The sequence below is a fragment of the Salvia splendens genome, chromosome 17 (assembly GCF_004379255.2).
Source record: "Salvia splendens isolate huo1 chromosome 17, SspV2, whole genome shotgun sequence".
In the NCBI taxonomy this organism is placed as follows: domain Eukaryota; kingdom Viridiplantae; phylum Streptophyta; class Magnoliopsida; order Lamiales; family Lamiaceae; genus Salvia; species Salvia splendens.
The window spans coordinates 27,609,572-27,623,445 of NC_056048.1; the positions used below are offsets into that span (position 1 = coordinate 27,609,572).

The window sequence follows — 13,874 nt, forward strand, 5'->3', positions numbered from 1 at the left end:
ATCAAATTCTAGTTGGGTGTATCAATTTTAAAAATTTGTTAGACAACTATCGAGCTTTTAATTTTTTTATTCGGCTAACAAGGTTGGATTTTCAGTTGTTAGTTTAATTAAATTTTGGTTATGTGCATCAACTTAAAATGTAAGTATATAGTTTGACAACTATATGTATCAAGCTTTTAGTTCATTTTAACTTGGCTACGCGATTGGATTTTCAAGTAACTTTTTCAAATTAATTTCCGCTAATCATGTGTAATTTCAGTCGAAAAAGACGACATCTACGTAAGTAACATACGATTTATCATTTTTATTTTATTTCCATTTGATATCTATTAAAAAAACTTAATTTTAAGGATATAAAAATCAAGACTCAATTTAAAATACAAATAAAAGCATTCCTAAATTATCAAACTAACTTAATTTTTTATTTTTTAGGACGCTTTCATTTGAGCTTAGGTTTAGTTTTGACATCAACAATAATATATGAGGATAATTACAAGTTTCATACAAAATATTTTACCTTTGTTTAAAGTTAATACAAAAAGTATTAAGTTTACATATTTCACACAAAAAGTTTATTTAGTGTTCCAAAATAATACATTCCGTTAAGTCCCTATTAACACCGTTACTTCCAATTACATCATACATACAAAAACTTTCATCAATGTTTCAAATTTGTACAAAAAGTTTTAAATTAAAACTTTCCATTAATTATTTCAAACACAGTTATTTTTATTACTCACAAAAATGAAAAACACATAGAAAAAAATGACATCTCTTCACCATCAAATTAGCGAATTGCATTTTATTGTCGAATCTTTCTCATGTAACAATGGAGAATACAACTAAAAAGATATTGAATCTTTTTTATAAAAATTAAATATTGACTTATTGACTGTTTGAAGTTCAAATTAGCCATTTTGTAAATATGAAATATAGACTTATTTTATACTGTGTTTTATAAAGAATACAATAAAAATAGAGTATATTGAGAGATAAAATTTTTTTAAACCACGATCATTTACTCGAAGAATTGATATTGACTGTTATATTTTAGAGTGATTAATTTTATTAAATCTCTAATTATTCTTTTATTATGATGATAAGTTGGACAAATTATAAACTAACTAATGGTGTTTAAAATATTTAACAGAATGTATTAATTTAAAACACTAATGTAACTTTTTGTATGAAATACTTAAAATTAATACTTTTTGTACTAAATTGAAACAAAGGTAAAACATTTGGTATAAAACACAAATTAACTTATTTAATTGCATTAAAAACATTCTTAATAGTTTTTTGTTTGTTTGTTTTGTTATAGTTACCTCAACTTTGACATCTCAACTAAAAAATCTAATTTCTTTTTCTTATGTTAATAACGTTAATCATTTTGTTTTGAGCTCCAAATGAACTTAATGATCACTGCATTATCATCACATAAAATGCGAGATTCTATTCCCAAGATTATTCGAATCCCTGACCTATTAGATAAAAGAGAAACCGTTTATTAACATAAGTGAGTATTTCATTATTTGTGGTATCTTTTAACTTACTAATTAGTACGTTAACTAGACTTCATTAACTATATTAAAGATAATTAGAAATTTGAAATCCTACAATAGTCGTAGCCTAACAGCAATTAGGCAAATGGCAAGTCCACATCCAATTCCTCAATAAACAATTAACATCTCGATCGAAATTTTAATTACCCCAATATTAATTTCAACGTAGAAGTCAAATTCTCTTGTATTTTTCCACATGTTAAGACGTTTCCTCGAATTTTCCAATATCAAAAATAAACTATTCCATCTATGATTAGTATATTACTAATTATTCCTAATTAATCAAATTAATAAAGTAATAAACCCTCTGCTAATCAAATCCTTCGTCGGTCGTCTCTCTCTCTCTCTCTCTCTCTCTCTCTCTCTCTCTCTTACACACACACACACGCACACAACGCGCTATTCGTCTCCATTTTCAGCTATATTCACAGTTTAGCATTTCCATTTTTGTGCAATTCAACATTCGTTTAAGGTATAAGCTTGAAGAGTTTCTGAGATTTTGATTTTTTTTTGCGTGTTGACGATTTGGTGCTGAATCTGAGCCGTTGAATTTGACGATTCCACCACCAATGCAACTCAGATCCCTTCGATTTAGTCCGTCGGTTTTCTCCTTATTGAGCCCTATTAGATCCGTGCTGGATTTTCAGTAAACCGCGCCGTAGAAATTCGTCGATACTCGATAGGATTTGGGGATTGTATAATTTCCGGTCATTTGATTAATAAATAGGGGTATTTGTAAATTGAATTGGCCGAGGATGGTGGCGGCGAAGTCTCAGGGGCGGCTGTTCACGATCGGGCTGGTGGCGTCGTGGTACTCGTCGAACATTGGGGTTTTGCTGCTGAACAAGTATTTGCTGAGCAATTACGGCTTCAAGTACCCGATTTTCCTGACGATGTGCCACATGACGGCGTGCTCGCTGCTCAGCTACATCGCGATCGCGTGGATGAAGATGGTGCCGATGCAGACGATAAGATCTAGGGTTCAGTTCATGAAGATCTCGGCGCTCAGCTTGATTTTCTGCGCTTCCGTTGTCAGCGGCAACATTTCGCTCAAGTACTTGCCGGTCAGCTTCAATCAGGCGATCGGCGCCACGACGCCGTTTTTCACTGCGGTGTTTGCCTACTTGATGACGCTCAAGAGGGAGGCGTGGTTGACTTATTTGACATTGGTTCCTGTTGTTACTGGAGTTGTCATCGCGAGTGGGGTATGCCTGTTTGCTTTGATTGAATTGTGGTTTGGTTAATTTTGATTTGTGTTTTTGGCCTTTTGATTCCTCTTTATATGGATTATTGGATTGATATGCCTACTTGGGTTAATTGGATGCATTGATTGTGTTAGGCAGCTGGGATTTGGTGATGTTCTATGGGGAAAATATGAGCAAAAGAATAATCTTGTGTTAAGTGTTGCAATGCATCTGTTAAAGAATTGTTATGCTAGTTTAGAATGTGTTGCTCAAATGCCCCTCTTTTGCATTTAGGGAAAAAGAGCTTCTTTTGGTGTTACCATCAAACTGATGTTGGTCTATTTACAGTACTTCTTTGTAGGGGTGAGCAAAAAAACCGGAAACCGAATATCCGAACCAAACTGAAATTTTGAAATTTGGTTCGGTTTTTCGGTTCGGTTTTAAAAATAAAAAAATTTCGGTTTTTCGGTTCGGTTCGGTTCGGGCGAAGAAAAAAATCGAAAAACCGAATTATATATATATTCTATTAATTTAATATATTATATTATATATAATATATATATTCTTTTAATATATTCTACTATATAATATACATTATATGTATTATTAATTTTATATTATATATAAATATTCTATTAGTATATATAAAATAAAATAAAATACACATATATAAATATATATTTATATTATATTTATTTTTTTCAGATTTTCCGGTTTTTTTTCGGGGTTTTTCGGTTTTTTAAGTTCGGTTTTCGGTTTTTTCGGTTTTCGGTTTTTCGGGTTCAGTTCGGTTTGGATTTTGAACTAAATTCGGTTTTGGTTCGGTTTTGGCAAAAAACCGAACCGAAACCCGAATGCACACCCCTACTTCTTTGGTACTTTGTGTATTTAAAGCCGTATATTGTAGCATGGGCTATTCTATATTCTTTGCTGGTGGAGGTTGCTTTCACTGGATCAGATTGAGATCAATTTTATGGGGCCATTAAGATGATGGTGTTTCTGTTTTTACATTTTGTATGAGAGATTCGTTGAAGCAAGGGTTGCCTGTTATGTTTGTTCTAATTTCGATACAAATTTTTTCGGCACAATGCTCCAATTACCCTTTTTTTCATTTTACTATGTGCTAGTGACACATAATTTTGTTCTAATTATCTACCTCTTTATTGATGTAGGGTGAACCTAGTTTCCATTTGTTTGGGTTTATCATGTGTGTTGGTGCTACAGCTGCAAGGGCACTCAAATCAGTGGTTCAGGGTATTTTGCTTTCTTCTGAAGGGTAATAATTCTATACTATGGTTTACCATGTAATTTTGTGAACTTATAATTGCTAAGTTAATTATGTGATTTATTATCACTTACACATTCTGATAGCCCTCTTTCTGTCTGAAGGGAAAAACTGAATTCTATGAATTTGCTCCTCTACATGGCTCCTATAGCTGTAGTATTTCTACTTCCCGTAACACTCGTCATGGAAGAAAATGTCGTTGGTATCACATTGGCCCTAGCAAGAGAGGATATCAAAATCATATGGTTATTGCTGTTCAATTCTGCACTCGCTTATTTTGTAAATTTGACCAATTTCCTGGTCACGAAGCACACCAGTGCCCTCACTCTTCAGGTACTTCTTTCCCAGTAAAAGAACTCCACCATTTTACGACTATCATGTCAAAAAATCGTCTCCTTTATCAATTTGCCTGTTGGTTGATCTTGACTCTTGCTGTTTTAAGTCATTGTTTTTTTACTGGCTGATTTTGTTTTCAACTAACCTTTAGTCTCCCATTTCCACAAGGGTAGTGAATTGGAAAGTTAATGGGACAGGTTGGAGTGATTGCTGTGTTTGAAGCAAAAAATGAAATAACAATATGATATATGTCACTGTGTTTACTGTGATTGTGAGAAACGTATGCATATACCTCCAAAAACATTTTTTTGCATTTCTTTATTCATTTAATTGGATAATAATATGCCTGAGGTTGGTTTGAATCAGTTATTCTCTTCTAATCTAAATCTCTGCTCTCTGAGCTATCCATTCATTATTCATATAAACTACATTTGGCAATATTCACTCCTTCGTGTTACGTGCACCTTTCTAGTTCTGTAAATGCATGTTAGGTACTATCTATGTTAGTCGCTCAGTTCAATCATGAGGCTCTTTAGATGTAAATTTGAATTGGTTGTGGAGAACAACAGTTAGTTCCACCATTAAATGTGGGCTATAAAATGCTGAGGCTATGCTTAAATGCTTGGTATCTACTGCATGGAAACCAGAACATGCAAAGTTAGAAACTTATGGTTCAGTTTCATCTAAGCATGTCATGAACGTCTTCAAAATGTACAGAAAAGCTTCGACTGCTCTCAGTGAATTATTTGGTAAAAACACATTATTTTTAGATTCTTGGCCTTGTCATTGTGCTCTGCCGGCTATCTGAGACTGGTTGACATAACATATATATTGCATCCTTAACTTTCGATTACTGTATTCCTTGTTTATAATGATGGGAAACCTTGGTTGCTAATTTCGTTATGGGTTCTTTCAGGTCCTTGGGAATGCTAAAGGCGCAGTGGCGGTTGTAGTCTCCATATTAATTTTCAAGAACCCCGTCTCTGTCACTGGAATGCTTGGATACTCACTAACAGTCTTGGGCGTCATCCTGTACAGTGAAGCCAAGAAGCGTACTAAATGAAGGAACACGTAAAGTCTTTGAACTATAACCGTCTGTCTTGTGATGTGAAGAAGGTGATAGCATTTGATAGAAGCAAATTCAGTGCGTATCGGTGCTGTGCTGGGAGCGTATGAAATTTTGTCCCGGAAGGCATGGGCGAGGGCGCCAAACAGTACCAACAAACCATCTCCTAATTAGCTGTGTAGGAGTTTTTATTGCATTCAGTCTCGGTTACTAAATCAGATCTTTTTTTTGTGTCTTTCACTGAATTCTTTCCTCAACTCTGACACTTCATGTTATTATACCTAATTCTTTTGACATCAGTCAATTAGTGAAATGAAATCAAAGTTCTATATACTTGTGGCCTCACCGTACATTTTTCATCAGGGTTCAAAATGATGTATCCTTGTCTCATTATTGCTATGGATTCAATCTCGTTTGTGTCTCCGTTAGTAGACGTTTTTTAACCTTTAATCACTTCTCAATTGCGATACTAGTATCTAATTATGTGTTTGTACCTTCTCAATTCTTTCGCCACTCATCTTGCGTCAAATACATAGAGTCCAACAATTTTTTTTACTACTACTTAATTCAATTACCATCTAAATTGAATTTAAATATAATTAAAATTTTCCGTAAAAATAGTTATATGTTAATTTTTAATTATTAAATGATCAATTATATATGGATAGTGAATTGGGACTTGATACTTTATTTTATTTTTTCAATCTAAACTGCATTTTAAGAACTTACTATAGGTGATTTGTGAATTATATTTAGTTTATTTATTTTGAAATTAGATAGCTATTAATTTGGATTGTCATTCGGAGTATTATTTATATGAATTTAAGAATGAAGATCAATTACCATGCAAATTGAATTTAAAAATAAAAATTTGCCGTTAAAAATTATTGGACTATAGGTCTTTGACGCAAGATGAGTGGCGAAAGAATTGTCCAAATTGTCATTTGAAGGTCATAAGGGCATTTTCATCCGGAAAAAGTTCAAAATAGCTCAAATGATATTAACTTGTAGTTAACGGACCTAAAATGATATTTTCAAAGTTCACGAACCTAAAATGATATTTTGGCAAAGTTCGTGGACCTAAAAAGATGTTTCCTCTATTCAAAATTACTACTACTAAGCTTTGTTAATAATATTATTATGAGGTTGGAGAGTTGTTAAGTGTTAACTAATGACATAATTAAACATGTTGTTGAAACTAAATTTAAAGCAAAGAGAATACAATTATACAAACTTACCACATTCCCGCCAAACTATCATTCACCAAAACAATCATCTTCTTCAATTTCTTGATTTTATACAAATTAATGTAGAAAGCTTAGAATTTCACATAGAAAATGCATTGATCAAAAATCAGAATCTCAAGCTGGTAAAAGGAAATCTCATTGACAATTCATCATTCTAACAAACAACAATCCAATATTCACAAGAAAAAATCCAAACGAATCACCTTCTCCGATCAATCGTTGAAGATGAAATCCAAAACCTCAAGAAATTCCTTCCAATAATACAGGTAAACAATCAAAAGCAAATCACAGCAAGAAATCGAGCCAACCTCGGATGATACAACGTATCCCATCGGAGAAACGGAATCTGTACTTCATCGTCATGTTTGGGTACAAAATCCCCCACTCTCCCGCAGCCGCATCGCTTCTTGTACCATTCGAACTGCTGATTGTACCTCTCTGAATCCCCTCATTAAACAGAGGCGTTCCAGATCCAGATCCAGATCGGAGATGCGTTATCAGGCCGCGCAAGTACATCTCGGCGTAGTTTCCGGCGTCCTCCGCCTCCGATCCGGTCGGCCAGCCTGTCTCCGCCAAGATCACCGGCACATTCTCCTTCCCTGACGCCGCCATGGCGGCGATGATTGCGTCGACCGTCACATCGAAGAGGTTGCGGTGTCTGGCTCCGGTGACGTCGTCGCGGAAATTGAACGGATTCGTTTGAAACAGGACGAATTCGATCGGAATTTCGGAGTTGATTTTGAGGATGTGGTAGGGGTGGAGGTTGATTAGGAAGGAGGAGTTCGTTCCGTCGAGGAATTGGAGGAGGGGGTGGACGATTAGAGGTCCGATTGGTTCCTGGAATTCGGCGATGGTGGCGGCGGAGGAGGGGGAGAGGAAGTGGAGAGAAGAGGTGAGGAGGAGGAGGAGGAGGAGAGGAGGCATTTTGTTGGGTGGGGATTGGGGGTTTTTGAGGGGAAGAGAGGTTTATCAATGGAGGGTTTAATCGTGGCGCCAAATTCAGTTAATTTTCCGTTTGAAAGAGGGAGGAGAGAGGGGTGTAACGTGTATGGTGCAGGGGTGGGTGTATGGCGCGGACGACTCAATGCGTTGCACGTGTTGATTACACATTTTTTTAAATAATAATAGTAAGAAATGATAATTAAAGAGATGATATGAATACGTAAATACGCAAAATAATAGTAATAGTAAAAAAAATTAAAAAATTTATAGACGAAACGAAAGTAGTAGTAGTACCTTTTTTTAGTTACAATAAAGAATAGGAGAGAAGAGATAAATAAGTAACGCAAACACATTGATTAACAATGTGAATTTGTCATAAGCTTTGTCAAATGCAAAATTGAATCATTGATACTGTTTTATTAGTGGGGATTTTTATACTTATTTCCTCTATTTGATATTTTTGGCTATTAAGTTACTGTAGTTTTTTAGTTTTATTCAAATTCTAATTTTTTATTATTTGTATATAAAGACAAAAATATATATACGATTATAAATTATAATATATAAAATAAGAAAAATAAAGAAAATAAGAGAAAAATTGAGGTGTGAGCCATGAATAAATGTAAGTGAAGTGCGTTTTTAAATTTATAAATAGTACTACCTAGCATTGAATATCTCATTGTCAATATTTGTATTAATATTATAATTGCAATTTAAAATATAAAATGAGTAAACAAATTTCTATACATTAATATCTATAGATAATTAGATTGATATTTCTTCACTTTTTCCAAGACCCAAAAATATCAAGGGTGAGACTACACTTTACAAATTGCATAAACAAACAAATTGATGATGCACACCCATATCCCAAGTTAAGAGCCACCAACATCTAGGCCACAAATTAATGTGAGATCGAAATCACACCCCCAACTTATCTCTTCCCTCCCAAATAGTAATGTAACCCAAGAAAAAAGAATCAGTTAATCCAGTTACTCAAGAACATCATCTTGTAATAACAACTTAAAGATGGAAGCTGCTATGGCATGCTGTACACGTGTCGCAATCTTGCCCAATGTTTCCTCTCATCAACAATACTCTGCTTCACTCCCATCATCTCGCTCAAAGGTTTCTTGAATTTTTTTCTTCTTTTTTTGGGTAATTTTGCAACATTGAGTTGAAAATGATTTGGTTTGTGAAATCATTTGGTGCAGAGCTCAAAAGGGAGCTCTATATTCGGGGAGTCGTTGCGGGCGGCGCCGAGATCATCGATGAAGGCGGCGAAGGCGAATGGGAAGAGTTCTTCCACTCTTGTGACTAAGTGTGAGATTGGAGACAGTCTGGTAAGAGTTAAACATATTGAAGGATAGAGAAAACTTAGGAAATGTTAAGTTTTAGAGTTGGGTTTGATTATTTGAGCAAATTGTCAGAAAAATCATGAAATTTGGTAAAATTAAAATCTGCAATTTTGAAAATCATTATGAAGTTTGGATTTGTTTACCATAATCGCATAGTGAAGAATTATAATCGAAAAAATCATACTTATCACCGATGAATTAAATAATGTTATCTGTTGATAAAGAAACGACATTGTTTTGTTAAAAAATATGAACAATATACTACATGTAGGCTATAACAAATTTTCACATGAATAATTGAGAATAAATCTAAATTTCATATTTTTCGGTTGATTTTTAAAGTTGCGAGATGGACCAGAATTTGGTAAAATTATGAAATTTGGTAAAATTAAAATCTGCAATTTTGAAAATCATTATGAAGTTTGGATTTGTTTACCATAATCGCATAGTGAAGAATTATAATCGAAAAAATCATACTTATCACCGATGAATTAAATAATGTTATCTGTTGATAAAGAAACGACATTGTTTTGTTAAAAAATATGAACGATATACTACATGTAGGCTATAACAAATTTTCACATGAATAATTGAGAATAAATCTAAATTTCATATTTTTCGGTTGATTTTTAAAGTTGCGAGATGGACCAGAATTTGGTAAAATTATGAAATTTGGTAAAATTAAAATCTGCAATTTTGAAAATCATTATGAAGTTTGGATTTGTTTACCATAATCGCATAGTGAAGAATTATAATCGAAAAAATCATACTTATCACCGATGAATTAAATAATGTTATCTGTTGATAAAGAAACGACATTGTTTTGTTAAAAAATATGAACAATATACTACATGTAGGCTATAACAAATTTTCACATGAATAATTGAGAATATATCTAAATTTCATATTTTTCGGTTGATTTTTAAAGTTGCGAGATGGACCAGAATTTGATATGGTTGGCAATTTGGCAATTTTGTTTTAATAGTACAACTCAACACATAAGTCCCAGCTTGTTCCAAAATTCATTTACCGCAAAATTGTTAAAATAAGAGAAAGATATGAAGAAAATGAAGTCAGTGCAAAATGAGCCAATTTATTGAACTGAGGAACTTGCCGAAAATAGAAGTGACTAATTTTTAATAAATAATCCAAAATAGAAAAACATGACTTTTGATTGTTAACAGAAGTAGTATTACCATTTTGGACGCACAAGTTCTATTTTCTGGATTCGCCATTGGTGATTGTTTTGTGGCGCATGTATATTGCAGGAAGAATTTCTGTCGAAATCGACGTCGGACAAGGGGCTGATTAGGCTGATGATGTGTATGGGAGAAGCGCTTCGAACAATTTCATTCAAAGTTAGAACCGCTTCTTGTGGTGGAACCGCCTGTGTTAACTCTTTCGGAGATGAGCAGCTTGCCGTTGATATGCTCGCCGACAAGCTTCTCTTTGAGGTTCACTTTCCTTCTTCGTCACCCTTATTTGTGTACCGTTGCGTATATACGCGTGCATTTTCTTTGGTTGCAAATTTATTGTGAGAAGAGAATGAATAAGCAAAGAAGGAAAATTTTTTTACTCCCTCCGTCCAACAAAAAAAGAAGTCTTATTTTATTTTGGCACGGATTTTAAGAAATGTGCGTTTAAATGCATAGGCATTGCAATACTCTCACTTCTGCAAGTATGCTTGCTCCGAGGAAGTCCCGGAGCTCCAAGACATGGGAGGCCCTGTTGAAGGTGTGTGCTTTCGTGCAAAATCTCGTATTTTATTTCATCAGTTGTTCGTTTTGGCTATTTAATTAATTATGACGTCGGATTCGGAGCAGGGGGATTCAGTGTTGCATTTGATCCACTTGATGGCTCCAGCATTGTGGACACAAATTTCACAGTTGGCACAATCTTTGGAGTGTGGCCTGGTGACAAGCTCACCGGAGTCACCGGATCTCAGCAGGTTGCGGCTGCGATGGGGATTTACGGGCCACGAACGACATATGTTCTCGCCCTCAAGGACTGCCCTGGAACACATGAGTTCCTCCTTCTAGACGAAGGTAAGAATTTTTGTCATCATCTAATGATACACACTGGAGAATTCTCTATCTGTCCATGAAAGATCTCATTTTGGTATTTCAGAACGTCCACGATTTTTAATCCTAATTTACTTTTTTTTTTCATTTTTGGCAAATGCACCCAACGCTTCACCCAATCATTATACGCGCATTTTATTACTATAGACCCATATTTCATTTACTTTTTCCACCAACTTTTCTTCGCATTTTTAAAAAATCCACATCAGGTCGAAGTGAAATTTTAAATTGTGGATGAAAAGAGTATATATTATCTGCATTAAATAAGTAATGATCCAAGCTTAGTTAAAATCCTACTATATTCTAATCTAGTCCATATATCTTTCATAATTGACATGACTTCTTGTGTTCCAACTTAATATGATCTTTCATAATTGACATGACTTGTTGTGTTCCAACTTAATATGATGAAAAACTCTTTTTCCTTGAAGGAAAATGGCAACATGTGAAGGACACAACATCTATTGGAGAGGGAAAGATGTTTTCACCTGGTAATTTGAGGGCTACATTTGACAATTCTGATTATGCCAAGGTTATTTTTCTTCTAATCTTCCTTTCTTCATCTTTTCATGATTTAAATGTGCATGTATAACGGTATAAAATTCGAATCCACAGCTGGTCGACTACTACGTTCGTGAGAAATACACATTGAGATACACCGGAGGAATGGTGCCCGATGTCAATCAGGTACGTCTAAACCCTAAACCCTAAACGACAAGGCGAGATATTAGTCAGGCTAAGATGTTATGTGTTTTTTGGGATGAAGATCATTGTGAAGGAAAAGGGAATTTTCACAAATGTGACTTCACCAACTGCCAAGGCCAAGCTGAGGTTGTTGTTCGAGGTGGCGCCTTTAGGGTTCTTGATCGAGAAGGCGGGCGGATACAGCAGCGACGGCAAGCAGTCTGTGCTGGACAAGGAGGTCATCAATCTTGATGACAGGACTCAAGTGGCCTATGGATCCAAGAATGAGATCATTCGGTTCGAGGAAACCCTCTACGGGTCATCCAGACTCAAGTCTGCTGCGCCGGTCGGGGCTACTGCTTGAGGCCATCTTGTCTAGCTAGAGGAATATGGATTTTCTACATGTAAAACTATGTCTTGATGAATATTAAAGATGGAAATATATCTTGATCATGAGTTCTTTGTTGTCAAACTCTTATCACTTTTGTCTCAATATGGTGCAAAAATTTTGTGAAATGCTACTTGGGACTGTCTTTGTAGTTTCCAAAGCATTTCTTGTGCTAAGAATCATCTAAGTAGTTGTACTCTATTTTTCCACACATATAAATTTTATTTCACTTTTACTATAAATAAAGTCAACATTTCATTAACTCATTTCATTCCATTCACATTTAATTTAACTTCTATGTATACATTTTTGTCATCAAAAGGATTTTTTCAGCGAAGTATCACAACTTACTCCTATTTTTTTAAAGACTAGAAAATAAATTATATTTTCTTGCCTATTTACTACCACGAACAATCAAACTATCACTATATTTATTCCATTTTATAGGCATATATAGATTACTATTTTAGACTTTGTCAATGATGCGGAGATATTAATTTACAAGAAGCTCAGGAGCTCTAATATGCCTAGATGTTTTTTTGGAGTTTTTTTTTATTGATAAATAAACATTAATTTTAAAGGCGACACGGTGGAATCGAATCTGCAACTTTTGGCCTTGGACATTAACTACTCTACTACTAGGTCAACACATGCACACTTTGAGTTTTTGTTTGTAGGAGTATATTATATGGATATATAACAAGGACATGATTGAATCGAAAAAGAAATCTTTGTTCTACCTCCTATTTTTCATGAAGAGAATGAATCTTTTTTCTCAAAGGATCACAAAAAAAGAAGCTGTCCTAATAGATATTTCATACTTGCAAGAAAGCAAGAGTTCTTGACTTGATAGCATGGTTTTCCTTAGCCCTTTGCAAGAAATTTTATGTCTTCTTCAAGAGGCACTGTTGATGCACCAATACACAAGGTTTAAAACATGTTGATAACACTCTTCCATTTCACCCAATTATAGACAGGTGTTCAAGGGTTATCTATACAAGTCTAATATCAATAGAATTGAGGCTGCTATTGAGATCTCATCTAGAAACTCTGTCACACTCTTTGAACAAATTATTGTGATTGTGGTGAAGAAAAAGATGTGCAACTTCTCAACATTGAAAAAATGCCATTTTTTAGCCAATAGATCTATGCAGTTGTGGGAAATGGAAAACTAGAGGCTATAGGGTGTGTAAATGGTCATTTTTATAGTGTTGCTTATTTGTAACTTCATGTAATTTAACTTATTTTAAATATTGATGCATGATTTAAATGAAAATTATTTCTCAACTAATCATCTCTTCCTTTGTCATTTAGCCCAATTACCAACTCCTGCACTGTACAGTAGTATAATACCCTTCTGGAATACGTACTTGCTACAGACATTGCACCTAAGCAATCAATTCATTTATAGAAATCATTCACTTCCACCTCTTAATTAGAAACTTTCTTGAATGAATTGTGTGTTTTTGGTGTCGCTTTTCAAGATTATCTTAAAATATTGTGATAACCAAGCTGCAATCTATATTGCAAACAATCCGGTTTTTCATGAGAGGACTAAATATATTGAAGTTGATTGTCATTTCATTCGAGAGTGTGTTTTGAATCGGACAATTACTACTCCTTTCACTTCATCGTCTAACCAGATTGCTGATATCTTCACCAAACCGTTGCCTGTGAAGCGTTTCTCAGAACTTTGTACCAAGCTGGACTTGATCAATATATATGATCCAGCTTGAGGGGG

At 34.4% G+C, this 13,874-nt stretch overlaps 3 protein-coding genes across 3 annotated transcripts; 2 read left to right on the plus strand and 1 right to left on the minus strand.

The window, feature by feature from the left end:
- The first annotated feature begins 1,880 nt into the window (after positions 1 to 1,880).
- Positions 1,881 to 5,764, plus strand: LOC121775518 (probable sugar phosphate/phosphate translocator At3g11320). Its single transcript, XM_042172597.1, has 4 exons — positions 1,881 to 2,767; positions 3,919 to 4,022; positions 4,136 to 4,364; positions 5,284 to 5,764. The coding sequence occupies exons 1-4, from the start codon at positions 2,318 to 2,320 to the stop codon at positions 5,428 to 5,430; spliced, it is 930 nt and encodes a 309-aa protein (XP_042028531.1). The 5' UTR covers positions 1,881 to 2,317; the 3' UTR covers positions 5,431 to 5,764.
- Positions 5,765 to 6,965: 1,201 nt separating this feature from the next.
- Positions 6,966 to 7,604, minus strand: LOC121774570 (glucan endo-1,3-beta-glucosidase, acidic-like). Its single transcript, XM_042171419.1, has one exon. It carries the CDS (start codon positions 7,602 to 7,604, stop codon positions 6,966 to 6,968), a length of 639 nt encoding a protein of 212 aa, XP_042027353.1.
- A 916-nt stretch (positions 7,605 to 8,520) lies between these two features.
- On the plus strand, positions 8,521 to 12,217 carry LOC121775289 (sedoheptulose-1,7-bisphosphatase, chloroplastic-like). The gene is made up of 8 exons (XM_042172345.1): positions 8,521 to 8,750; positions 8,837 to 8,965; positions 10,249 to 10,434; positions 10,633 to 10,714; positions 10,804 to 11,025; positions 11,493 to 11,593; positions 11,677 to 11,748; positions 11,828 to 12,217. Exons 1-8 carry the CDS (start codon positions 8,652 to 8,654, stop codon positions 12,107 to 12,109), a joined length of 1,173 nt encoding a protein of 390 aa, XP_042028279.1. The 5' UTR covers positions 8,521 to 8,651; the 3' UTR covers positions 12,110 to 12,217.
- Positions 12,218 to 13,874: the final 1,657 nt, after the last annotated feature.

Excerpts from the sequence above, each read along its gene's own strand:
- LOC121775518 (XM_042172597.1), top strand. The coding sequence starts at position 2,318 with ATGGTGGCGGCGAAGTCTCAGGGGCGGCTGTTCACGATCGGGCTGGTG. Across the intron at positions 2,768-3,918 it reads GAGTTGTCATCGCGAGTGGG|GGTGAACCTAGTTTCCATTT; the intron begins GTATGCCTGTTT and ends TTATTGATGTAG. Across the intron at positions 4,023-4,135 it reads ATTTTGCTTTCTTCTGAAGG|GGAAAAACTGAATTCTATGA; the intron begins GTAATAATTCTA and ends TTCTGTCTGAAG.
- LOC121774570 (XM_042171419.1), bottom strand. The coding sequence starts at position 7,604 with ATGCCTCCTCTCCTCCTCCTCCTCCTCCTCACCTCTTCTCTCCACTTC.
- LOC121775289 (XM_042172345.1), top strand. The coding sequence starts at position 8,652 with ATGGAAGCTGCTATGGCATGCTGTACACGTGTCGCAATCTTGCCCAAT. Across the intron at positions 10,435-10,632 it reads CCGACAAGCTTCTCTTTGAG|GCATTGCAATACTCTCACTT; the intron begins GTTCACTTTCCT and ends TTAAATGCATAG. Across the intron at positions 11,749-11,827 it reads TGGTGCCCGATGTCAATCAG|ATCATTGTGAAGGAAAAGGG; the intron begins GTACGTCTAAAC and ends TTTGGGATGAAG.